This window comes from Artemia franciscana, chromosome 1 (assembly GCF_032884065.1).
Source record: "Artemia franciscana chromosome 1, ASM3288406v1, whole genome shotgun sequence".
NCBI classification, from domain to species: Eukaryota; Metazoa; Arthropoda; class Branchiopoda; order Anostraca; family Artemiidae; genus Artemia; species Artemia franciscana.
Genome location: NC_088863.1, coordinates 63,130,705 through 63,158,503, shown reverse-complemented (window position 1 = coordinate 63,158,503; position 27,799 = coordinate 63,130,705). Strand labels below are relative to the sequence as shown.

At 33.9% G+C, this 27,799-nt stretch overlaps 1 protein-coding gene across 3 annotated transcripts; it reads left to right on the top strand.

Moving 5' to 3' along the window:
• The first annotated feature begins 109 nt into the window (after window positions 1-109).
• Window positions 110-27,746, top strand: LOC136032628 (uncharacterized). Of its 3 annotated transcripts, XM_065712910.1 has the most exons (5): window positions 110-348; window positions 1,506-1,596; window positions 11,628-11,876; window positions 16,471-16,568; window positions 27,580-27,746. In XM_065712910.1, exons 1-4 carry the CDS (start codon window positions 125-127, stop codon window positions 16,537-16,539), a joined length of 633 nt encoding a protein of 210 aa, XP_065568982.1. In that variant the 5' UTR covers window positions 110-124; the 3' UTR covers window positions 16,540-16,568; window positions 27,580-27,746. The 3 variants fall into 3 exon arrangements, with proteins under 3 accessions (XP_065568982.1, XP_065568976.1, XP_065568988.1); XM_065712904.1 differs by lacking the exon at window positions 16,471-16,568; XM_065712916.1 differs by lacking the exons at window positions 16,471-16,568; window positions 27,580-27,746 and adding an exon at window positions 13,309-13,440.
• The last annotated feature ends 53 nt before the right edge of the window (window positions 27,747-27,799 follow it).

The following is a 27,799-nucleotide window of genomic DNA, read 5'->3' as shown; positions in this document are numbered from 1 at the left end:
TATATATATATATATATATATATATATATATATATATATATATATATATATATATATATATATATATATATATATATATATTAATTATGGCGATATATTATAGCGACAAATCTTAGAAGCAGTCATGGAAGACATTCAAGCTGTTTGGAACACAGCTTCGTGTTATATTCCAACAGAGGAAAAGCGGAGTAAATGGTGGCAGCGAATTAGTACCTCCATTAGCTCAGCCTCATCTTCAGGAAAATATTTTGATCAAGAGTTTTTTAGACAGAAACTGAATTTTGTAGAAGAATATAGTGATAAACTAACTTGCAAGAAGTCAGTAGTCATAGCGCTTCTTCTCCAGTAGTGAGTTATTTTTTGTATCTTTAGAAGGTAAAGTAGGTAAATTAGAGGGAGAATTTTTGGATGCGTACTCGCTTGTACTTTTAATTTTTCTGAGTCATTTGTGGACACTAATTAATCATGCTCATTAATCATGTGCACATTAATTATGCCAAATCCCTCACTTTTGCCTTAACAATTCTAGCATAGGCAAGTACACACAGATAAAGCAAATTAGGGCATGCACGTCCACCAATGTTAAACAGTTATTAGATTGTTTAATAGGTGTTATGGCAAGTCTTTTCCTGTATCAAGCTAGTTTCCATGTCTGAAAGCGAAAATGAAAACAGATTAAGATAAAATATTTGACAAAACATGCAAGAGCTGTGAGGAAGATACCAGTATCAACCATAAGTGATGTGGATTATGTGTTTGAAATGTAATTTTAATATTGTAATTGGAACAGGGCAAATTACAGAAGCTGTAAAATACTAGAAAACTGTCTATTCTTCGCGTGTGTTCCACTAAATATTTGACCCAACCTTTGGATTTTTCAGGATTTAAATCTTTCAAGAACTTAATAGGAAGAAATTCGAACAAATTCAATTATTAAGAGAATGGGGAATTATAATTTAACTTTATGTTCAGTGTTTCAGTATATATGCACATTTATATTTATATAATGAATTTAAATCATAAGCTCAACTAAAAAACAACATCATACCCTCAACGAAATGGAGTCCTAGGAACCCACCGGTAGTATATATTCAAGTTGTTCCAATATTCGTAAAATATTGTAGTTAACCATTGTACCTTATCCAAGTATAAAACTAGGACTGAAGCTTCCAAATTTTTAAAATCATTCCATAGTTCTTAAGACTTTACAGAAAATTTTGTCTTTTTTCACAGTTGACAATTTGGGGTCCCTCCCTACGTTTTTATTGTGTATGTAAATCTTTTGCTAATCTTGCTCTGAAACACAAAGTAGCACTTATTCGAAAGGGCAAAGAACGCTTTGACTGTCAGTTTTATCAGGTATTCAAAGAAAAGAGAAAGAATTTTTTTGGCTGAATCCATGGTTTTGTTGAAAATGTATCATACTTTTTATTTTAGAAGTCAGAACAGTCTTCTGCTAGTCGTCTGGAATTTCTGTTAAAATAAGTTTACCTTTATTTTCACAGCCTGCATTATGAGCCAAAACTTCATGGCTTGAACGAAGAAAAGACCTTAGAATATTTTGCAGAGTTTCTACAAGACAACCTAGAGACAAATGTAAGTGCAAACTATAACTATTACACAAAACAAAGTGGCTTTGTCTTTTTTCAACCAAAAGCTGGTAAAATCTTGGTTGAACAAAAACAGGCTCTGACAATGAGCTCCAACAGTGCATTTCACTCGGGGGTAAGTGGTACCAGCTGTTTACCAATATTTAATTAGAAATATTTTTTGTGTTCTTATTTTGTTCATTTACAATGTACTCGCCCTCCCAATTAGGGAAGGGGACTACTGCTTCCTTCCCTCGTCTTCCTACTGACGCCCTATGCTCTAATAGGTGTAAGCTGTTTGTTTTGCAAATTGCTTCTTTCATTCCTTTACTATCTGTATGGTTCCAGATATTCACGCTCCGACATGAAATCATGAGGATTTGATGTCATCTGACAAAAAAAAGAAAAATCTTCGTGCTGAGGAATAGATTCGATCGCTTTAGATATATCTATATATATAAAAATAAGTTGTCTGTCTGTGGATGTGTGGATGGATGTGTGGATGGATGTGTCAGGTGACGTCACCTGAAAAAACTGGATTAGGTGACGTCAAAACTGAAAAAACTAAAAAAAGGCAAAAACTACAAAAAAAACTAAAAACTAATAAAAAAAATAAAAAAGCTAAAAAACTAAAAAAACTATAAAGGTAAAAACCAATAAAAAACTAAAAAAAAAACTGAAAAAACTAAAAAAAGGCAAAAACTACAAAAAAAAACTAAAAACTAATAAAAAAAGTAAAAAAGCTAAAAAACTAAAAAAACTAAAAAAACTAAAAAAAGGTAAAAAACTAAAAAAAATAAAAAATAAAAAAAAACTAAAAAAAAGGAAAAAACTGAAAAATAAGCTAAAATAAAGGTAAAAACCAATAAAAAACTAAAAAAAAAAAGGAAAAAACTAATAAATGACGACACTCAAAGAGAAAGCGACCAGGACAAAAAACTAAAAAAAAAGGCAAAAACTACAAAAAAACTAAAAACTAATAAAAAAAATAAAAAAGCTAAAAAACTAAAAAAACTAAAAAAAGGTAAAAAACTAAAAAAACTAAAAACTAAAAAAAAACTAAAAAAGGTAAAAACTAAAAGAACTAAAAAAGAAAAAAATAAATGACGACACTCAAAGAGAAAGCGACCAGGACAAAAGGAATGTTCGATTAGCAATCAACAAAGCACCGGGACACAGGGAGTATAAATGACGACCAGGACACAAGTAAAAAAAAAAATGAACAAAACTAAAAAGAAGGTAAAAACTACAAAAACTAAAAAGAAAAAAAAACTAAAAACTAATAAAAAAACTAAAAAATCTAAAAATCTAAATAAACTAAAAAAGAAAAAAAAAGGAAAAAAATAAAGGAGAAAAACAAAACTAAAAAACGAATGTATATACAGACCGGTACACCGGGATACAAATGACGACCGGGACACAGGGAATATAAATAACGACCGGGACACAGGGACACAACTACAACGGGGACACCGGGGGAAACAGGGGGATAACCTGACAATCTATTTATATGCAAAGACAATGGGACAGCAAAGAATGTTGTATATTCGCAAGTTTTACGTAGTTAAAACCATATATATATATATATATCTATATTCACAGGTGGGACATAGGGACACAACTACAATGGCGCGTAACTATTATGGCGCGTAACGACTTACGCGCGCGGGGGGGCTTGGGGGGGGCGCGAAGCGCCCCCACCAACTAGGTGTTGGGGTGGCGCGAAGCGCCACCCCAACAGCTAGTATATATATATATATATATATATATATATATATATATATATATATATATATATATATATAGCACGTACGCAGAGGGAGGGCTTTCGGGCCCACCACCCCCCTCCGAAATTTTGTGAAATGTTTAATTTCTCCATGGTTTCTTGGGATTTTTGGCAAAAGTAGGACATTTACTAGGAATGTAGATACATGTGTGAAGCCTTTTTGGGGGGATTTTACTGCATGCAATTATCTGGTCAAGTCATTGCCCAATTATTAATCCATTTTCTGTCTAACTTTTTACCCTATTTGAAGTAATTAGCAATTGTGCTGTTATTTTTCTTTTTTGTAAAGAGAGTTTGCGTTCCACAGCAAAATACAATTACCTTTGATATTAGGGCGTTTATCCCCCCCTTTTCAGGATAAACAAGAGCTTTTAATGTATCAATTTTGGATACTATCATTTTTCATTCAAATTTACGTTTTTGCAATAGAAGCACCCATATTGCACTGCTAACCGTAAAATTTCCCTTTCAGTGGGATATAATAGATTAATCACTGGTTCTAAATTGCTATGAACACAACCTGAGTCTCAAACGTACTTTTGAGGCTTCAGTTTTCTTCCTCCCATCCGCTACAATACTACAGATTAATGTTAATCTGCATTTTCCGATATACTTGCTTTTAGCATTACTAAATAAAAAAAAGTACTACTTTATATCTACTGTTTCGAAGGTTTTGCCCCCCCCCCCTGAAAAAATTCCTGCGTACGAGCCTGATATATATATATATATATATATATATATATATATATATATATATATATATATAGCAAAATGAGTGTTTTTTTTACTCTATTAGAAGTTGATAGTTGACAGCACAAATGATATAAATACAAACATAGCAAACATAAAAACATAGGTACCAAACATAGCAGTAGAAATTTAAAGAGAACCTTGACTAAGCCTTGAATGGAACGGTATGTAAGCAAGACATGTGATATCATTGAGCAAATTCAAATTTTGAGGAATAGTTATTTTGTTTTTCAGCAAAACTTGTTATAGTGCATATACATAGACATCAAGCTGCTTTAAATGCAATAGTGAAATACAATGAAGAAAAAAAGCTGAATCAGTAAGTGAAAAATGAGTGATATATTGTAAAACAAAAATGTTTTTCTTGTTAGATATTTTTAGTAAGTTACGGTTTCTCGAGGTATATTCTTGAAACAAAAAGAATCTTAGTTAGTCTGTAGTCAGATGTGTGATTTCGGAAAAATAATTGATTCAAAATGATGATTTTCTAGAGTTATCTCTTCAAAGAAAGAAATTTATCAAATAATGCTTAATGATATAATGAGACATTATTTTCCGTCTTTGGACTATTGGATGAAACTTTTACGTCATTGTCCAAACGCATTTACTCAATTTGCTGACATATTTATTGAAACAAAACAAATTGATATTATGGAATCGCTATTGAACACTGCCTTATAAATTAAATGATGATTAAGACCAACCAAATGATTTTTTCATGAAAACAATAAGTAAATAAACAATTTAGAAGGTCCTGTCCAAATAGGCTTAATGATGTTACTCGATTACTCCTCTTTTTCTAGAACTAGAAAAAAACACTCTCTTTATCGATCATAAGTCAGTTTTATTTTGGCTGTGAGCGAATCAACACTGATATGATGTTCTATATATGTCCCCTATGCATGTATACACCGGGTAGCTGTTCACTATGTGACAATTGTAAAATTGCTGACGAGTATAGTGAAAAGTGTATATTAAGCAACCCATTTAAATTGCTTAGAGTGTATGTAGTACCAATTAAAGATGTAATTCATGTCTTGAAGAGATTTGTAACTCTCATAATAGAGTATTCCTATGCTCCAATTGTTACTATGGTGAATGTGATCAGTGGGACAAAACCTACCCTGGTAAGACTGGAAAGAACCCCAAACGAGATTTTAGTTTATTTCTAAGAGACTGGTACCGTTGTGGCTTTAAATTGTTTTAGATGGAAGAATCACCTATACTTCAATTGCTGGGATAATAAGAGAATTTAGTTTCTACCTCATCGTTGTGAAGACAATGGCTACTATGATTACAAGCCTACTGGTTTTTATTTGGCTGTTACAGAAAGTGAATCTCCATTTGAAAACACTTTATTTGATATTGATAGAAATAAGCAAATTGAAATATATGAAATTTAAAATTAGAATGAAAATAGTATTATTGATATCTCACAGAGATATAAAAGGACTGAAGCTATATTATATTGTAAGAAATGTAACCCTGACTTACACATCAGGACCAATATGCTGTGAGTTCAGATCGTATGCCAGCATTAGATGTTCTCGACAGCTATCTATAGTTAAAAGAAGAAATCTAAATTTACAAACATTTCTAGAACATTTTATTCGTATGGGATTGAAATCAATATTTTATATTTATGACAGTATATTTTTCACCAGGAAGTCATTCAGGTGAGGATTGTCTATGTAAATGTTTAGAAAATCATTGTAAATATAGCCACGACATTGGAAAATAAATTTTATAGTACATGGTAACCCCAACTTTTAGTTATTAAATCTTACTCTCTTCTAGTTCTGAGTTCTAGTTTTTCCACTGCTTTCAATAAAGTAGTTTGGAGCGTAGAGTGAGTATGGTAGGCCAAGAGGACCAAAAAATTTAAATTCTTTCTGTTTGAAATATGCACAGCCAAATGTCCTGTATTTATGGTCAATAGACTGTTATTAACAATGATAAGGGTATTGTTAAAACTTTAAATTGGTATACAATATCGGTATAGAATGGTGTACAATATAATTTTTATTTTGACAGGCACGGATCCACATTAAATACGCTGATGATTTGATTTGTGTTCATGCTCTATGGTCTGGTAGAACACTACCAACGGGAGAGATTTCCCAGTAAGTTTCAAATTGATTTAATAAGATTAATGAAATGCTCTCGGCTAAAGACTTGGCAAAGTTGCACCATAAACGCAACTCCCTGTTCATACAGGGAGTTGTTCATACTTTCTGTTCATACTAATAATGTTTTTTTTTTAAATAGTTGTGAATTTCAATCTAGGGATTGTAATGTCAACTTATACAGTGTCCTATAGGATTTATCAAAGGATACATTGTAGAGCAGGATTCAATTTCAAATTTATGTGGATAACTTTTCCACGATCCTATAGCATTAGTACTTTTGATTTAATGATAGTAACGATTAATAATGAATTTAATAATTAATAACTTTTGATTCCAATGCCAGTTCTGAAATAATTTCACCATTGATAAATAAAGAGACGGTGAAGATGCATAAGCCCATGGCAATACGTTGCTGATTAGTCTTTGTATGAGTAACAAGTAGTTTAATATTATTTCCACTAGCTCTCAGCATTTCCTCTGCCAAAGCAACAGAACCCATAACCTGTTGCCTTCGTACATGAAGTATTGCCGAAATGAGGGAAACTGATACTTCACGTGATGTAGTAAGTTCCTTTTGTAAAATGTAATTGGATCGAGCAAGAATTCATTTTATGTCCACCTTAATATTCGGTGGTAGCCTTTGGAGTATATTAAATATTTCGTGATTTATTATCCCAACTAAAGGTAAATCACTAGTTGTAGCCTCTGTAAGGGAATATAATGTGTCAGTGTCTGTCCTATATTCAAATCCATCGTCTGAACCCCTCAATTCCTTATATGACTTTGGTGTCAGTAACATGAACTGTATATAGCTTGTATAATTTGAGAGACGGTTTCTAGTGCTCCTTTCTAGTTCCTTTATGTAGACACCGATTTATCGAAATAAATTATGCACTACACAATTTTCATAGGATTATCCATCAGTAAGTCTTTGCATTTCATTGTCAGATTTCTCGACTACCACAGGTAAATCTATAAGATTTACATCTTATAAATTTACTATGGTGGAATTTATCTTATAGATTACTATGGTGGAAGACATATCCATGAAATAATCTTTATTGGAATAAATTTGAGAACGATTGTTTTCAAAGAGCGGTTGTTTTGGGTAGAATTGCGTAGAGAAACCTTGTTTTCCACTTGCATCAACATTTTCAGCATTTAATAGATTGAAAGATGAAGTAATTGATGGGAATTCTCGTGTGGTAGATATGCCATTTCAGTCTAGGAAAAGAAATCCTTTTTTGATCTAGTTATTATCTTCCTTGGTTTCTTCTTCTTTTTCTTTGACAAGAATGATGTTGACAGAGTTTCTACTCCGGCTTGAGAAGAGACTGATTAGTGATGCAGTGTTTTTCAACCTTCTTAAGCCTTTTCCACTTTGTCGGGATTTTAATAACTCGCCAAGGGATTGTGCCCCAGTCCTGAGATTTTCCAAACCTCTTTTCTTAAATTCCTACCGGAACCCCAAACGTGTCATGTAGAGGACGTAATATCCACGTCAACCGGTAAAATATATTTTTTAGTCAAGGGTAGTGCAGAGCAGAACAGCTTTGCAAACCAGCTTCAAAAACCATATCTGATGATGAGCGACCTTTATAATAGTCCTTTCCACGAGCTATTTGTCTTGGACCAAAAATAGCAATATTGCGATAAATATCAGAACAAAGGGATACAATTTTTCTATTAGACTTCTTGCTATTGAACGGGTTGAAAATTACACGAAATCACGGTCAAACCTATTGTTATTGATAAAGGATTAATTAATTCAGATCTTAATGCTTTCAGACAGAGTTCCAAATAGGAAGTGCTTACAGGGATACAATAAAGACGCTTTAATTTGCAATGATTAATATAATCTTGACTGGCTTTTCGTTCAAAAACACGTAGGAGGGGAACACTGCTAGTAACCAATCCTTAATGTTTCAACGAATCAAGTGTATAAAATCTACAACTGTCCGAGGAGAAACCAGGGGGAAATCGGTGAAAATGAAACGATCTATGCCACTAGTGATTCCAGCACTTCAAAGAATTGATTATATTCTGCTTAAAACCAAGAATATCTCATATATTGTCATTGAGAATAACCTTTGCGCTTTTTATGGGTGAACTAATGTAGATCTTGCCCTGTTCAATTGAATAGTTGAATTGAGAGAAAACATTTTTACGAGTGGAGATTATTCTGTTGATATCACGTCACAAATCATTCATACTACCAAATCCTTTTTATGATAATTTGAGAAAGGATTTATAATTTGACCCGAATTTATTGATTCTATCCAATGTTTTCGAACGAGTGGCCAATCATGTGGTCTAACTTTTATGTCATATGTACGATCTTTTTTTAAGATTAAATTAGTGTTTTTGAGAATACAATCGACAAGAGTAAGTTTATGCTCGCCATTGAATTTGATGGTGGGAACGAGTTTTGTCTGAAAATCCCTTTTTTTATTCAAATCATTGTAGAGTAGATCAGAGATTATTTTCATGAATGTCACATAGAAATCACTGGGCATTGTTTATGTCTTTAAAGGCTACCCGAGAATAAAAATCATAGTTATATCCTAGCTAAAAAAGAGTCAACTGTGTCTTGTCCTTGAATGTAAGAATATTTACTTTATTTTTGATTTGATAGATTTCACTATTATTTTTAACTTTTTGAAGATCACAGTCATAAAAAACACCAAGAATCTCTTCATCTTTGGTTCGTGTGGACGATACGTTATTGGTTTTGGATGTATGATTTTTGACACTTCAGAAAGTTCATTTAATCCTAAGTCATTCCCCTATTTAAAAATATATGTAGTTCTATTAATTTGAAAACATTATCAGCATTGAATATTTCCTTCACAACCTTTTCACTTGAATATTGTTTAAAAAAAGTGTCAAGTGTATCATGATCTCCTCGAAGAGCTTCCTGAGGGCTAAAGTTAAAGAGATATCGTTGTGGATATTCATTATAAATTTGCATTATTTTATCTAAATCTAAAAAAGCAGTATTTTTCAATTTACCATATCTTAGAATCAAAAGTCGAATAGTTATCATCAATTGTTTAGCCAATGCATCCATTAGAGGAATCCGACTATAATAAAGTATTATATTATATTTCATAAAAAAATTTAATCTACAAGTACATTAACAAATTCACATAATTTTTTTTTACAGTTTCGAGAATGGCCGCACAAGCCATAAGGCTTTTTGACAATTTTTCTTTCTTTGTATTTTTTGTGTTTTTAAATAGATTCTCTCTCTCTCACCACTTAGATCCGTCTGAATTTTTTTATAACAATCTTGATCAAGAGTACTTTCTAGCTTTAGCAACTTCAACACCTCTCTTTGTCTGCAATGGAATAGCATATGCATAAAGACTAAAGACACTGATTACAAGTATAACATATTTTTAAGGGATTATTGTGAAACCTTTGAACTGCATCTACAGTTGAAAGATAGAGTTGAAAGATATGATTGCATTATATGCAGTGGGAATAAGGCATTAGTTTTTGATATTGACTACCACGAACTTTAAAACTTCAACATATAGCGGAACTTGGTTCATTTTGTAGATACTCTCTCGCTATAGCATTTTCATGTCCAGTGACCTTAGAAAGTGTAGTGGATGAACTTTGACTTACCACTTCACGAATATTTTCAAAGATGCCTTTCAAAACTTCAACCCTTTTCAACGCAAACACGTAGTGTAATGGCCGCTACCCTTTTGCGTGCTAGAGGGTGGTGGTGAAGGTGATGAGTTGGCATTAATAAGTTTACAATTTTGCCTCACCACCACCGCTGGTGTCATCAAATCATCATTTCCACTACTACTACTAGTATTCGCAGTAGGTGTGCTAATATTTTCCAAAATTGATTTAACATCTTCTTCTCCTTTTAATTTTTTCTATGTTCCTTTACTTTTTTTAGAATTTGATTATTTGTATTAAGACTTATCAGAGTGTTTAGTGTAATTAAAATCTTTTATAGATGATTGTCAAATGATGAAGGTCCTTTACGATTTGCAACCATATCACACATGAAATCAAGTAGATTGTATCGCTTCCCCTAACTTATAATTCGTTTCCTTTAATATCAATTTGAGTATTTACACTTTCCATAAGATACGTCAGGACTCTTTTGCTTTGTTTACGGTATGAATGTGGTACTAGGTCTCCAGCAATTGATAATATTGAATTTTACTTCTTTGATTATGTTGTTGTTGTTCCAGAATTTTAAATTGACGTTTACTTTTTATCAATGACACTTATATTGACAATTCTCACGTGATAGGGTCTATGTTTGTCAACTCGTTGAAGAGCATCTTGAAACAAAACTATTTTTATCTATATTTTTATCATTAATGAATTTACTGAGATTGCCCTCAAAGTGTTCTAGCGGTGAAAGTGCGAATTCCATTGGCGTCAATTCCTAGGGCTTAACCATTTTTCTAAGGGAAACTGTTTACGAGTCCTGGAATTGTTAGAAGCAAAAGTGTAAAAGAAGCTACCAGCTACTTGGAGAAAGCGTTTTCCGTTAAAACTTATTTCTTTTTTTTGAAAACTATATCACGTAAAATGGAACAAAGTCGCTCTGATGGTACTTAGCTACTCCTCACAATTGAAAATTGGCTTTGGTTAAATTTAAACAAAGTTCAGTTATGAGATTAATGAATTCCTTGTCAATACCATGTTGGAGTATAGTTTTCCTAAGGGCCGGTTTTGGACATCTTAGAGCAGAAAACAGATATCTATTTTCATATAGTTTCTTCAGTGTCATGATAGCAACCAACCTATAGATATACTGTAATTTTACTATTTAAAGGCTTGTCAAGAGGCGAAAGAGATGAAAAGTAGCTCATGAAATTTATCTCATGCAACGATATTCTTTGACAAAATCAACTCAACAAGAATCTAACTAGCCTTTGATCCCTATTTAGTCCTGGTCTTTCTTGCCCCATAGTAACCCAAAGGGGTGTCATGTTAAACACGCTGGATTCGGCTACACGATAAGTGAGCTGACTAAAACACTATCGCATGTCTTTGGTGATCTCCTAAGGATTTTAAAACCATACTACTGATTCCAAACCGTTAACATAATTAGTTTAGTACATATGGAGCCACAATTCAAAATGACTGTTGTTTTTAACTTGATGACTGCAAGCAGTTATACATTTATATTAAGAATTTTTAATAAAAAAAATATTATTAGTTTGAATTCAAATTTGTCTTTTGAAAAAATATAGAAATTATAGAATAAAAAGACCTTTAGATATTCTAAACAGTAATCCCTAGAATATAAAATTTAGAAAATGGAGAACCAAAGAGTTGAATATCATAATATTCTCTTTCCATTCTAATTTTATCTAATTTTTTAATCCTTAGGGCTTGCTGTCTGAACAGAACCAACAGATTTTGGATAACGTAGAAAAGCTTTTAATAACAGCAATAGCAAATAGCGCCGGTATATTTCTTCATTGCAATGCTTTTGGTGACTTAGATGAACATTATTTTTTGGATATCGACATTGCCATTTTGGGATCGAAAAGTGAAGAATACTTCAAATACACTCAGATTATAAGAGAAGAATATGCTTCTTTTTCAGATGAACAGTATGGAAAACTTAGGAAACGGGTAGGTAATTAGATGTATACAACTATTTAGAGCTTTTGAACTCAAAATCTTATTGTCAGTCCAAAATTTCTGTTGCAGTTATATTCCGTATCCTTTTTCAAGATATTCTTCTCCCAAGAAAAGACTTAATGAATATCTACCTTCCAACCCCGGGTATACATGTTGGAGCGCTATTAGTCTTTCCTGTTTGCCTCCTGGATCAGATGTCTTTGAAAAATAGGTAACCGCTTCAGTAAAATTATGTAGAGATACTTGATTGTAAAACTGACCCCAATCCCTAAATTTTTTCAATTTCTAAGCACTTATTCAAATCAATTTTCTTATTACCCCCCCCCCCCAAAAAAAAAAAATAACTTTAACATACGTAACTGATGTACTACTCTATGTGAATGGTCATCCACGTACAAATTTGAACGCTTGTGCATGGGCAGTGACCGCTGTTTGATTACTTGACACAGAGAAAGGGTGTAATATTTAAGCGACTAACCTCTCAAGACTTTATCACGTGCACCTGGCTTTCACGTAATACTTTAATGCGCTTGTTGGTTGTGTAATGGTATAGTACACTTGTTTGTTACGTAATGTTGTTTGCTTATGCAAATATTTTGTTTTTATTATTACGTAATACGAAATCGTTGTGTTTATTATACAAATGTTTTCTTCAAGATTTCTTTAGTTATTACGTTTAAAAACCCACGAGGGCCCAGAAAAAACCTTCAGGGTCCCACCAAATCAAGTTGCAAACATAGATGTTACATCATAATTTTCTAGCTGTTTAAAAGCCTCAGGGTCCTAACAAGGAGGGACATAGTCCAAATTCATCAAAACCCAGTATTTTGCTGCTACTCAAACGGGGCCTTTGTTCTCTTCGGTTTTGGTAAACAAAGAAATTTCCCATTATTTCCAGAAACAAGGGGTGAAGTGTTACATGATCCGTGTTGATTTTTCCGAAAAATAAAATATCCTCGTTATACAATAGCCTCTTATTCTTCTAGTGGGACTTGGTAACTTTCTATTGTTCACTTGGGAACTATAAAACTTGCTGTTAGTGGGAAAGCTTTATCATTCTACTTATCAAAATGAACAGAGATACGCAAAGGAATTTAAAAAAAGGCTGAATGTCTACTTGTATACACGTAAGCCTCTATGTGCATTATGGATACACCTCCCCCGCCAACAAGGCAAGATTAAATCAAATATAAGCTAGAGTAATTCATTATTTGGAATTAACAAGTAAAACCATGTTCCAACTGCTAGTGTACAGCTATTCACTGATAAATTTATATATTTCTTTCATGCAAAATATACACTTTTCACCCACCCAACTAGTACAAAGGGTTTTCCGTATTCTAACAGGGATACGATTAGCGACCGTTAGACATTTGCGTAGCCTTTCATTATATCCCCGTCAAGAGAAATTGTATGTTTCTAGTAAACAAACGGCGTCGCTCACTCACATAAGGGATCTTCACTCTTGTCTTGTAAATTTGAACACTCTCGTATTACGAACGATTTACAAATGAAGATGATTTTTCTGATCAATTGGATGAGCTATACTTACAGTAAGTCTTTGATATTTTAAAGTGATATCCTCTTTTGCATTCAGATATGACTACTTCCATTTTAAGCGGTCAAAATAAGCTATTTCATGCTAGATAAATGACGAAAAAAGAGTCGTATTTACAACACATGTATTCTAAGGTGAATTGTCTATCTTCAAAAATTGTTTTTCAGGTTAAATGGTTACATAAATGAAACTTATTTATGCGTTAAATGAGGGTGGGGATAATATTTTATGCTAAAGTATACGAAAAAAAGGTTAAAACGGACATTTTGACTATAATAATGAATTAATGTGTGAGAGCCCAATCCCTCTAATAAGGCCAGACGATACCCTAGGTCTAAAGGTTTTTTGATTGTGAAGCTTTGTCTCTAGGATATCCTATTTAATATGAGTAATTCTCACAAAACCTTACCTCTTATAGACAATGTAGCCTAGATCAGCAAAAAATAGCTAAAATTCTAAATTCACCTACTTTTTTCTCTCTTGAAAAGGGGTTAGATTCGGGAAATTGGACTTCCAAAGACGGATGTCTAAAAGACAGACTAATGAATATCCTAGGAAGGTATTTTGAAGCACCTAACAGGCTTATTCCCACCTTTTAACAAAATAGGTGTGAATAAGTGTACGGTAGGGAGCCGAGCGAATAAGGGGTCCAAGCGAAACTCTGCATCCTCAATCAATTAGCCCATTAAGAACTGTATTTTGAATTGTTGGCCTGGAATGTGGGCACTTTTGTGCCTCACTAAGATTCTCTGGTAGTGGAATGATGGCAAATTTTCTAAACAGGTATTGAACCCTTTTGCTTTGCTTTTCTTTGAATTTTCTTTTATAATCTTCTTGTTTATCCATTCCAAGAATGATTCTAAACTTAAATAGTGCATACAAAATTAACGATTCAAGAAAATTATAACTTTCTTAAATGATAAAAATAAGAAAATTTTGAACCCTTTTGTTTCACAAAAAAATAAAATTTATTGCTATTTAAGGAAAAATATGAGTAATACCCTCCTCCTCCAAAAAGAACAATGGCGTGCGATGGTGATACAAACAACACCGCCCTACGAAGCTAGGATACGGGCCCTTCTGCGGTCCCCCGACAAGGTGGGGAGAATGCGGCCACTTCCGCTCTACAAGGCCGTGATGCGGGCACTTTAGGAGATGGTCCTAGCATGTAAGGTAGCGTTACCAGACCTGGCGTAAGTAGTCAGTGACACTCTTTTTTTGAAAATCGTATCTATAAGCAGTAAAACGTTTACACATAGGCTAGTAGGCTGCGATAGTAGTTCGATGCTGTTTTTTCCCGTCAAAGAAAAAGCTAAAATTGCAAATTCTAGCAAAAAGCAATTCTCAGATTAAAAAATAGTAATAGCTCGGGTGTTGTGGGTTTTATTCATTAGTTCTAATGGCTTTGAGGAGCCCCTAGCCTCCAAAGAAATGGAATTTTAATCATAATTTAACGGTAAAACCTAATTTTTTAATGGAGATAAATTATCAGTCTATTATAACACTGATGGTGTTACCCATACTAAGATATAGGATTCTCTTTAGCTTAATAATGGGAAAATACCAGAACCCTCTCGGTATTTTTGAAGGGCTTTGAGGAATCCCTAGCCTGCAAAAATAGAATTTTATCTTGCTCTTTCGGTTAAAACAAAATTTTTTATGCGAGATAAATTTTGTCAAACTATTAGAACATTGAAGGTTCAAGACTGGCAAAGAGTTGCAGACCACTAAAGACAGTTCTTTAGTTTGATCCTGCTGTTGCGAGGGTGGGGCAACCTTTCAAAGAAAATGGATTTTCACCACAATAGAATTAACGCACTCTTAATAATTAGTTGCGTTTTACAGTTGAAACGGAACATTGTATGAAGAGAGGGATTTGAGGACATTTCCCAATAGATTTTTCCACCATAATGAAAAACATATACAAATTAGAAACAATTGGGAAAATCTTTTCAAGACTGTGAAAATCAATTATGTGAATATTTCGGCCCTATGTCCAAGGGACGTCTTCAGCACAATACGAGAGCGAGAGAGAAAATATATCTATATATATAAATAAACTTACGTTAAAATGTGAGAATTAAAACTAATAGTGTTTTTTTTAACTTTTTAAAAAACTGGCCTAGCATCCTTACTTCAACGAAGTTCAACCAGGACTGAAAAAAAAAGTATTTTGTTCAAAGAAATATAATTATTTATTTTGAGACTAAATTCGATTGATTCCCAAACCACCTGTTTTATCCCCAAATCATTACAGATGAGTGAAGATTTTTCAATACGTATCGTGTGGGAGGGATTATTAAATAATGTCAACCTAAAGCAGAATCAAAGGAGTTGTTGGAACAATTTCAAATTAATGCCTTGTCTATGTATTTTTGTGCTGTTGTAACCATTTTTCTAGATTCTGATGGATCCTGACAACATAGTAATTTCCACAATCACAAAGAACTTGATAGACCCCTTTTTGGTGAGTAACTGGGGTCTTATCTTTATCGGAATTTAAGAAATTAATTATTTTAAAATTATTAGTAAAAACTACGTAAAATTTTTTTGGCAAATATTTTTTAATTTTGTTGTGATTTTTGGGATATGCGTACGATAAAAATTATTTGAGGGCTTATCAGTAGCCTGACATTGTGAAATATCTTCTTCAATTTTACAAGAATGTCTTTTTATTCTGAAAAAATTTTCTATTTCTTAAGACACATATTTTCAATGGTAGGGTTTGTAGTACCCGAAGGAGAGAGGGGAGCCCTCTAATCTCATATATAGGGTAATTTCTGGTCTTTACATTTTCTAACTGGTAGTGTATGGTTTCCATATCCAGACGGCCACATTGGCTCCATTTTTGGAATAATATTTTTGTCTTAAACCTTTTATTGGGGGTTTCTATATCCAAGGCTCACTTTGCCCTCTCAAGAAATTTTCCGATTAATAATATATTCCTTTTTAGCCTAATATAAATTCATTTTTTCAGAATTAAGTCAAGTGTCTCGATGAACTAATAAGTTCTTATTTTCTTTTAAGGCTCTCAAACCAACATTACCATCATCTCAAGGGGCCTATACTGAGAACATATGGTCACCATCGATGTAATTTCGTGACAATCTATGTTCTGTCCCACGGTTAGTAAAAACAATTGAGTTTTACTGTAGGGGGAGTCCTGTTAGTGTACCTTCTCCTTACCCTGATTTAGATGCATTTGTGAGGGATCTCGGCCCCGACGTGGAATTTTTAGACTATCTGTTAGAGCAACTATCTCCTAGTAAAGTCGTGAGTATGCTAGAAGATACAGTTTCCACCGCTCATAGTGATAGTGATGCGGGGAAAGCAGGACAAAGTAGCGCTGACCAACCCCTATCTTACCAGGGTTTTATATATGAGATTCTGCCTTGTGCAACATTTATGTCCCTAGAGCTGAGTTTGGAGACCCTTTCAGTACTCTTACAAGTGAAAGTATTCATGCAGATTCGGTTGACATAGTTGATTCCTATGTTTCAAAAAAACTAAGTCAACTCTTCAACTGATTATGGATCTAATTATTAAAAAGAATAAAGAAGAAATAGATCTGATCACCGTCGTGAATCAGCACTTATTTGTAGAGAATCATGTGGGAGGGTACGTTTTCCGAGTTATCGTATCCTGGAATTCGATCCTACTGGACAACACACCGTTGAAAAGTCGAATGCAGTTTTCTTGATGTGAACACTCTTTATCCGTCGGCAATGTCTCACCATTCTTAGCCATGTGGTAATTATAAATGGCTGGACAATCCTTGTAATCCAAGTTTCTCTTAAATTTTTACTGTTGAGGAGAAGGGACCACAAGGATGGCCTTTTGAAATTGATGGTAAAATACCAATGGACCTCCAAGACTCGGTAAAGGATTTGGATTTTCGGTGTATAAACAGAACAGTTTTTAGGGACTCATTGAGTCCCTTTAATATTTCCTTGGGTGACGATGAGGTAATGCACTGGACACCTTCAAAACCGAAGCTTATTACCGACCTTCACCCGAAACAGAATATTGTTGTACATCAAGTTCTTTTGTGGTGAATGTTGGCATACGGTTTCAAGGTAAAAAAAATTCATAGAGCCATCCACCTTGATCAAAAGTCATACATGAAGACGCTTATCGAAAAATTTTGTCACTTAACGCTCTGAGGCAACAACGAAGGTTCAAAAAGAAATCTTTAATCTCATTTCAAGTGCAGCCTTCGGAAAGATGGGCAAGAGTTTGTGTGATAGGATTCGTTGTGACGTTGTAACCGACTCAAAGGAATGTGCCTGAATATGCAGATATGAATTTCAAATCTTTCACGATCATAGACTCTAAATGGTTCCTTTTCCATAGAAAAAGTAGTCTAATTTTAAATAGAAACATTGCTGCTTCTAACGCAATTTTAGAAATGTCCAAGTAACTCTTGTTGGAATTTCATTGACATGGTTGTAAGCTCTATTGACTGCGGGAGAGACAAGTTCAAATGTATAGTGGATGTACTGTTATACTCCTGTTAAAAGTTAAAATAAACAATCTGTTGGACGATTTATGGTCTGCTGCTTCACTAGCTCATGATAAATGCACTTATTCCAGTTTTCGTAATCCATTCGAGAGCTAATGTGCTCACTGGGCCTTCCTATGTGGATACCAGTGCTAGTGCTTCTGATCATTTTCCGCTACTTAACTCCGTCGAGATAGATCTTGCTCCTCGACCACAAAGAAAATGGTACACGAAATCCGACTCGAGAAAAGTCAACCAAATGATATACCACACTGTGCTTGATGATATCTTGAATAAGATAAAGGAACCCTTACAGCTATTACAGGAAAATTCATGTATCCCAACTCCCAAAAAGCAGATTCTCAATTGGTTGGATAATAGTTTCCTTAAAGAATCATTCCAACGTTCAGAATATTGGCATAAAATTTGTGTTGAATGCGATCGTCCCAAGTGTGGAAAAGTGAATGAAGTTAGGAGGCGAACAGCCTCCTAACTAAAAGGCTGTTCGCTAAGTGTCTACAAAAACACAGGCTAAATATTGTAGATGACTGGAGCCAGTCGTTTAAAGGCTTTCTAAATGAAGCCAACAAGATCATTAAGCGTAAGTGGTGTGCGAGTGATGGTCAGAATACAACTTAGGCCAGATGAAGAGTCTTGGGTTAAGCATTTTAGTGCCCAGTTCACTTCACCAGACCCAAATTTAGAAGCCAAGTATGAACAGTCACTTGATGATTCATTATCCTCTCAGTGTTTTGGGTATGTTGTAGATATGTCGATGCTTCGCTAGAAAAATCCGCGAGAAAAAGTTTTCTCGCGGATTAAGTAAGCTTTGGAGAATGCATTTTGTTTATGCTACTGAGATTTTAATGAGTCATCTCCAGATTTCGTATCAGATTATATTTAATACTGGACTTGCCCCAGATTTTTTTTGTGTTGGAGTTTTAACGCCAGTTCTAAAAAAGAGTAAAGACCCTGTGCAGTGCGAGTCTTACCGCCCTATTACTGTGTCTCCTATATTGTGTAAATTAATGGAGTCATTGGTAATTGATGAGATAAATGCTGTATGTTTGTCGCCTGACACACAGTTTGGATTTAAGCATGGCATTAGTAGGGAGCATGTTCATACTATTCTAGCTAATTTATTAATAGGTTGTCTTGAGCCAGGAGATATTGTGCGTCTTGCTGGGCACGATATGCTGCGTGCCTTTGACTCGGGTATCCATTCTTATTTGTTATTTTCTGCAAGTAGTAGAGGGTTAAACAAACCGATTACTGCGGTTTTTAGAAACATGTATAAGAAATTAAATGTGAAAATTAAGTTGGCATCTATTGATGTTTCGGTTGTTTTGATCCCGGTTAAGAAAGGCATCCGCCAAAGAACAATTACATCACCATCTTTGCATAATAACAGTGTCACAGAGTCACCGAAACGTGTTATGACTAGCTTCATTTTTCGTGGATTGGACTTGTCACTGCTCAATTATGCTGACGACGTTCTAAATCTCAGTAGAGCAGTTCCTATGATAGAAAATTGTTGCGGAGTTTGAAGTGTGGAGCATGCTACTACCGGTCTGTTTTTAATGCAAAAAAATTGAAGTCTTGGCATTCTGCGGTGCGTATAGACCTCATAGTGCTGATACATTTAACATTTGCAATCATAACGCGAAGTCCTCGATGTCTCTCATGTATTTTGGACTGCCTATTGGTAAAACCATGAAGTTTACTCGAAATGGCTTATTAGCCATTTTATAAATCAAATTCGTAAGCCGTATGGAGTACTTGTATCGTGCAAATCAACATATAATCAACAGGTCCTAGCCCACCTCTATTCAATTTTTGTAAACCCCCACCTTCTTGCACTTTTCCCTTTTTGGCTAATATTTACAGCGACTTATGTGAAATATATCTGGTCAATTTATTTGAGGTATGCCAATTTTTTACTGAAACTAACACTTTGGATTAGAAATGCTCATGTTGTGAAAAAATACAGTCTCACTGAACCAGTTCAGCGGGTGAAAGATCGGCGTAATCGGTTTGTGGCGGGTTTGGATGCTAATCATAGTTTATACCTTGCTATGGCGTAATTTAGTTTTTGATGCCTCATGCGTTGTGTATATTTAGTTAATGTGGATTTAGTGGTTTATGTATTTAGGCAAATTTGGATTTGCTGTTTTTTCTTGCTTTCTTATTTGTATTCTTTTTTTCTTTTCTTATTATTTTATACTCCATATAAGATACTCTTTTTTTTGTCCTACAAAATAAATTTTTCATCATCATCATCATCGTCATCATTGTGTATGACCCAGGTGCGCGTAGTAAAGTCTTGAGGAGTTAGTAAGTAAAATAGAAAACCCCCTATCTGTGTTTTGGGATCCAAAGGGCGTAACTTCTAAGATCACTGGGACTAACTTCTAAGATCTTCTTAGGAAATGACTAAAGAATGACAAAGAAAAATAACTTTTTAGGAATTTTTTTTTTTAAGAAACATAAAGATCAAAAACCTAAATAAAAGCCAATAAAATTATCCAGTAAGCTAAACTAAAAACAAAAGAAAATTGGCAAGAACTATGTTTATTTTAATAATAACAACGAGAAATATTTTGTGAGGCTTTTGTAAGCTTTGCCAATACAATTATTGCTGGATTTATTTTTCTTCGACGAAATGGTTTGGCTGTAGCCCTTCAAAAATTTCAAAATCGCATGTTATACGGAAATTTTCTTTGCAAAAGTTTCTGGTTAAGCCAAACTTTTTTTTAGCGAAATCAACATTGTTGCTTTTAATGCATATAATCTAATGCTTTACTAATGTACCAAAACACAAAAAAAAAACTTATTTTTTGTTTATATTAAATATCAACTTGCAACAAATAGAAATAAATATAATTATATAATTATAGAAATAAAAAATAAATTATTCCGTATATGACCATTCTTCAAACGTTGCTCTTTACACAAAAGTCTTAAATTTATTTAAAATTGCTGCCTATTCCAATTCACTGGGCCTTGTGTTTGAGCAGTCTTTCTTACAGAATTTTGAAAAGAATTAAACTTTAGTGTAAAGGACGATGGTCCAGGAAGAGACAAATCCCTCATGTACGGAAAAATTCATGATCATTTAAAGTTGATCATTTAATTCTTTTTTTTTAATCTCTGACTGTTTTTCAAATCATACGAGGAAATCAAAACACCAATCACTCCCTTGCGTAAGACTTCCCCTGGAAAATATCTTTCAGAAACGCTTCTCTCCACAGAAGGTCCCACCCGTGGAAAAGTCTCTCACATAAAATACGGCAAAAAAAATACTGGAGGCTAAATTTCCCAATAACAGATGCAATGCGTGAGCAATGTATAAATTGCGCAGCTTACAACCATTTCCCCAGGGACTATGGTTGGTGAGTCCATTTTATCCCCAAATCCGTGGTTATTGGACCTTTCGACTATTCTGAATCAACTGATTAGTATAAATTTTGATCAGACGTCTTTGGAGATAAAAAATAGACGTCAGAAGGGGACTGGCTGCACTCCAAACTTTTTCAACCTATTTGATCTTCTAGGATCACTGGTTGGATTTGATAATCCCTGGGGGAAACAAACACAAAAGACGAATGCGTAATCTTTTTTCTGGCAAAAAGAGCAAAATTCAACATTTTTATATATAGGAGCTTGAAACCAATTAAGTAAGGCTCCCTAATATGATGAATCCGATGGTATGATGTAATTTCGAAAGTAGGTCAATTTTTCTCAGTCTCTTGACTTTTAATGGGTAAGTAACATTGAACTTAATGAACTTTATATTTTTGGAATCATCGTTCAAATTCAATTTGTTGTGTTGTATCTATTGTTTTGCTCATTCAAATTTTGTATTTTAGCGTTTTGGTCAGTATTAAGCCGAGTCACTCTTTACTCATAAGTCACTACTACAATTTTTTTCAAATCTTGTTTTTAATTCTTACTTTAAATATTATACAAGTAATTTTGAAGCCATGTCATTGCCCTGAATGAATGCTATTTAAATAAAAAAAAAAATAATTTTTAAACTATAATATAAGGAGCAACGTTAAAAATTAAAGTAAACAGAAACTATCCCATACAAAGGAGGTCTGTTCCCTCCTCAAATCCTCCTTCTTTAAGCTAATTTTGAATTTATTAATCATTAATAATGGCTGTTCAAATACAAGGACAGTTACTTAGGAATAGGAAGCATTTTTAAAGCACTGTAAAACTTTAGCGTAAAGAGAGGGGGCTGAAGTTGAGAGCCCTTTGTATAAGGAGTAGGTTCTATTAGTTAAAGCTTTAATTTTTTCTTCACTTTATAAGTGAATATCTTATCTATTTGATTTCTGATCGTTTTCTGACAGTGCCCAAACCTAACCAAGATATTATGTGAGCTGCCGCCGAATAAACCACGATGTCTTACTTTTATTGTATGTTTAAATAATTATAAATTGATTGGTACCGCTTTAGATTGGTGGAATAAAAACATGTAATTTCTCTGGCATCTAATTCCTTATACGCCGTAACAAGCGTTACAGCGATAGAACGCATTTTGAAAATAAACTCTTGACTGAGGATTAGTTAGAATGCTGATTTCGAAATGAATGAAGACATGGTATCATTCTGATTGATTGTGACTAAATATGTCATGCTATGATTTCTGCGCAACTTCAATTTACTCACTGAGGCTGGTAATTTTACTTATTTTTTAACACTGTGTACATTTTTCATACAAATACAAACAAACAAAAATAATTAAATAAAGCCAACATGGAACTAAGCTTAAAGAGAAGGCTATCAATTATTACATTAAATTCAAATGCTCCAAAAATAAATATTGATTAAATATAAACCGTGATCTAAAAATGTAGAATAAGGAGGCTACACCAGTATGGCAAATTCCAAATTTAAAAATAAAAAAGAGAACAATATCAAATAGAATTACCTCGTCATCAAAGGTTAAAAATATATTCTACTAATTTAGTCTTTAAAAGTGATCGGCTATTAAGACTTTTATGTTTAGTATTTAATTTGAGCCAATCAAACAGTTCGTGGTAACAAACTGTAGTAAGGAGCGACCTGGCTTAATAGTAACCAAAACTCTAAACAATTGAATTTTGATATCAATAGCTACATCAAAAGAATCTCATTTTAATGCTGATTTTAAATATATAAGTTTCATCTATTTTAGTCTTACCCATCAAAAGTTACGAGCCTGAGAAAATTTGCCTTATTTGAGAAAATAGGGGGAAACACCCCCTAAAAGTGGTAGAATCTTAACGAAAATGACACCATCAGATTCAGCGTATCAGAGAACCATACTGTAGAAGGTTCAAGCTCCTATCTACAAAAATGTGGAATTTTGTATTTTTTGCCAGAAGACAAATCACGGGTGCGTGTTTATTTGTTTGTTTTTTTTCTTTTTTTTTTCTTTTTCCCAGGGGTCATCGTATCGAACAAGTGATCCTAGAATGTCGCAAGAGGGCTTATTCTAACGGAAATAAAAAGTTCTAGTGCCCTTTTTAAGTGACCAAAAATTGGAGGGCATCTAGGCCCCCTCCCACGCTCATTTTTTTCCCAAAGTCAACGAATCAAAATTTTGAGATAGCCATTTTGTTCATCATAGTCGAAAACCATAAAAACTATGTCTTTGGGGATAACTTACACCCCCAAAATCCCTGGGGGAGGGGCTGCAAGTTACAAACTTTAACCAGTGTTTACATATAGTAATGGTTATTGGGAAGTGTACAGACTTTTCAGGGGGATTTTATTTTTTTGGGGGTGCGGCTTAGGGGAGGGGGCTATGTTGGAAGATCTTTCCTTGGAGGAATCTTTCATGGGGAAAGAAAAATTCAATGAAAAGGGTGCAGGATTTTCTAGCATTACTATAAGAAAACAATGAAAAATAAACATGAAAACGTTTTTTCAAATGAAAGGAAGGAATAGCATCGAAACTTAAAACGAACAGAGATTATTACGCATATGAGGGGTTCTAAAAATACTTTAGCATAAAGAGCAAGGTATTTGGGAAGAGATAAATACCTCGCTCTTTATGCTGAAGTATTTTTAGTATTTTCAACTTATTTTTCTACGACCTTTCTGATTCAGGGGTCATTCTTAAAGAATTAGGACAAAACTTACGATTTAGTGTAAAGAGCGAGGTATTAACGAGGGTACAAACCCCCTTGTATACATAATCTATATATATAAAAATAAATTGTCTGTCTGTGGATCTGTGGATCAGGTGACGTCATGTTTCTGTGTCGGCTGACGTCATGAAATTAGTTGTCGTCATTTTTGCTATGACGGTGACGTCATTCAAGGTATTTAAGACATGCGTTCACGGAGAAATGTTTAATTGTAAAATGACTGAAGAACCTACAATGGCAACAGCCGAGGAAGCTGCTCAAAGAGTATAAGCAAAAAAACTATAGCGTGCTGAGGAATCACAAGAACAGCAAGAAAACAGTTTTGCGACTGACAGAGAAAGTAAGAAAAGAAAGCGTGCCGAGGAATCACAAGAACAGCAAGAAAACAGGCTTGGGGCTAAAGAACGCAAAACCGCGCAGTTAGATGAAAATCCACCTGGACAGCGAGAGTCAACACATATCAAAATTGAAAATGATAGCGATGATGATTGGGTTTGGGATTTTGACTTGGATAAGGTCATCCATGCCTATCAGATTTAAGTTAAAAGAACAAAGGTTCGGCGATATGTACTTCATAGTGACGCTGAAAAATAAAGAAGAAAAAGAAAACTGAAAAAAGAAAAAAGATAAAAAACTAAAAAAAAACTAAAAAGAAAAAACACTCAAAGAGAAATTACAGACCGGGACACAAATGACGACCGAGACAGAGGGAATATAAATGACGACCGGGAACCTCAAAGAGAAATTACAGACTGGGACACCCGGACACAAATCCCGACCGGGACACAGGGAATATAAATGACGACCGGGACACAGGGATACAACTACAACGGAGACGCCGGGGACACAGACGGGATATATAAATGACGACCGGGACACAGGGATTGTTCGAATAGAAATTACAGACCGGGACACCCGGACATAAATGACGACCGGGACACCGGGACACAGGGAATATAATTGACAACCGGGACACTCAAAGAGAAATTACAAACTGGGACACCGGGACACAAATGACGACCGGCACACAGGGAATATAAATGACGACCGGAACACAGGGACACAACATTAGAATAATGAGGTATAGATCTGAATACGGATTGTTTTTCCCATGGATAATTATATGTTGCATGTTCAAGAGTCAGTAAACCTGACAATCTATTTATATGCACTGACAATGGGACAGCAAAGAATGTTGTATATTCGCATGTTTTACGTAGTTAAAAACATATATTTATATCTATCTCTATTCACAGGTGGGACACAGGGACACAACTACAATGGCGCGTAACGACTTACGCGCGCGGGGGGGCTTGGGGGGGCGCGAAGCGCCCCACCAACTAGGTGTTGGGGTGGCGCGAAGCGCCACCCCAACAGCTAGTAAAACTATAAGATTATGAAAGTTTGTTACGTAAGTTAATTCTTAAGTTACGTATATTTTTTACTAATAAAAACGTTCGTTAAAAATTAAAAGTTCCAGTTGTCTTTTTAAGTAACCGAAAAATTGGAGGGCAACTAGGCCTCCTTCTCCACCTCTTATTTCTCACAATCATCTGAACAGAACTAAGAGAAAGCCATTTAGCCAAAAAAAGAATTAATATACAAATTTAATTTTAATAATTTATGTGCGGAGAGCCAAAACCAAACATGCATTAATTGAAAAACGTTCAGAAATTAAATAAAAAAAACTAATTTTTTTAGCTGAAAGTAAGGAGCGACATTAAAACTTAAAACGAACAGAAATTACTCAGTATATGAAATGGGTTGTCCCCTTCGCAATCCCTGGCTCTTTACCCTAAAGTTTGACTCTTTGCCACAATTCTACTTTTTAAACAATTAAAAGTTTTAGCGTAAAGAGCGAGGGATTGCGGAGGGGACAACCCATTTCATATACGGAGTAATTTCTGTTCGTTTTAAGTTTTAATGTCGCTCCTTACTTTCAGCTAAAAAAATTAGTTTTTTTTTATTTAATTTCCTACAGAAGGGATTTAGTATTTTACTGAAAATTTATCTTTTTCAAAGTTTAGGGGATTCTATATGCTCAAAACGAGCCGACGAAGAAGTGAGTGAGGAAAAGGGGGTAACAATAATATGTAAGTCATACAAATAACTTGCCAGAGAATGAATACGAAAATGCCACAGCGATAATTGCAAATAATTAAGTTGACTAAGGTTTAATATATGAAGAAATAATAATAAAGTTTTTTTTTCAGAAAGACTTTGAAGTCGTGCAGGATAATGAAAGAAAATACCAAGGATTCTTAGGAAGTTTATTTTACAATGTTTAGAGGGGTTTAAAATGATCAGGAAATGCATTTAGGTAAATAATGGGACAACATCTAAGGTATGATTCTATTAAAGAGTGATAAAGAATTGTAATCATTGAAAAAAGAAAAGCATATTTTAATCGATTTAAAAAACCTAAATATTGGGCTAATTTTATACGGAGTTGGTCAGAATGTCAGCAGAAAGATAAAAGCTCATCAAGAATAATCCCCAAATATCTATATGTCTTATCACTTCTAATTCTACTCCTAAACTAATTAATCAATCCCAGTCTTAGCAACTCCTTGCCGATATCTCCCTTAACCATAAATTCTGTTCTAGACAAATTTAGGACTAAATGATTACAAGAAAACCACTGGATAAGTTAAATTATTTCAGATGCCATATTCTTGATCAATAATGAATAATGAAGATTTAGCTTCAAAAGATACCACTGTATCATCTGCCAACATAACTGCTAGTCTATACTTATAGGAGAGACAATTAGGGAGATCATTTATATATATCAAAAATAGTAACAGTCTAAGTATAGAGCCCTGAAGCACTCCAATATCATCCAGGGAGTTAGGCTGAGACAGATAGCATTGGACTTCTATTTGGAATCCGCGATTTCATAGATATGACTTTATTAAATCCAATGCTCTTCCACGAATTCCAGAGTTATTCAATGTACTGTTCAACCAAAATGAAATGATTTGTAGTATTATATAATTTTTTATATTAAGGATCATGAATAGAACACGCAGACTTGAAAAGTAAACTATCATATTTTTCGTTGTACTTATGGAATTTACCTTACTAGGAGAGGGAGGACAGTACATCACTAGAATTAAAAGTTTCTCATTGTTAGGCAAAAAAACATCCAACAACACAACATTCAAAATTCATTTCAAAATTAAACTTTAAAATAACATTTTCATTCGCGAAGGAGAATTATTCTTAATTGAAACAGCTAAACCACCATGTCTTTGCTGGGTTTTATTTCTATAAAAAAATTGATTTTCTTTTAGTTCAATTTTATTTGCAGAATTTTCATCTAGGAAAGTCTCATAAATGACTAAAATATCAGTACAATAGAAAAGCAAAGGCAGAGAGAAAGTGTATAAAGGAAAGAAAGAGAGAAAGAGATAAAGAAAACAGAGAGAGAAGGTACCGAGATGAAGAAGGTAAAATAAATAATCTAATAGTTTGTCTTTGTTATTACAGGTCTTGACAGAGCTACTTACTATTCCTAACGTTTTTTCTACAAGAGAGTTTAGAGAACGCTTTGAAGCTAAAGCAAGAGAAAATATCCAGGCAGAAATCGTTAGACTGTCGGAATAAAATCATGTATTCTTGTTTATGTCATTTTGATGATAAACTTGTATTTTGAATGTTTGTTTATAGTTTCAAAGGACTGGAACAGTGAGACTTATAAAAAAGCTCT

Excerpts from the sequence above, each read along its gene's own strand:
- LOC136032628 (XM_065712904.1), top strand. The coding sequence starts at position 125 with ATGGAAGACATTCAAGCTGTTTGGAACACAGCTTCGTGTTATATTCCA. Across the intron at positions 349-1,505 it reads ATAGCGCTTCTTCTCCAGTA|CCTGCATTATGAGCCAAAAC; the intron begins GTGAGTTATTTT and ends TTATTTTCACAG. Across the intron at positions 11,877-27,579 it reads ATGGAAAACTTAGGAAACGG|GTCTTGACAGAGCTACTTAC; the intron begins GTAGGTAATTAG and ends TTGTTATTACAG.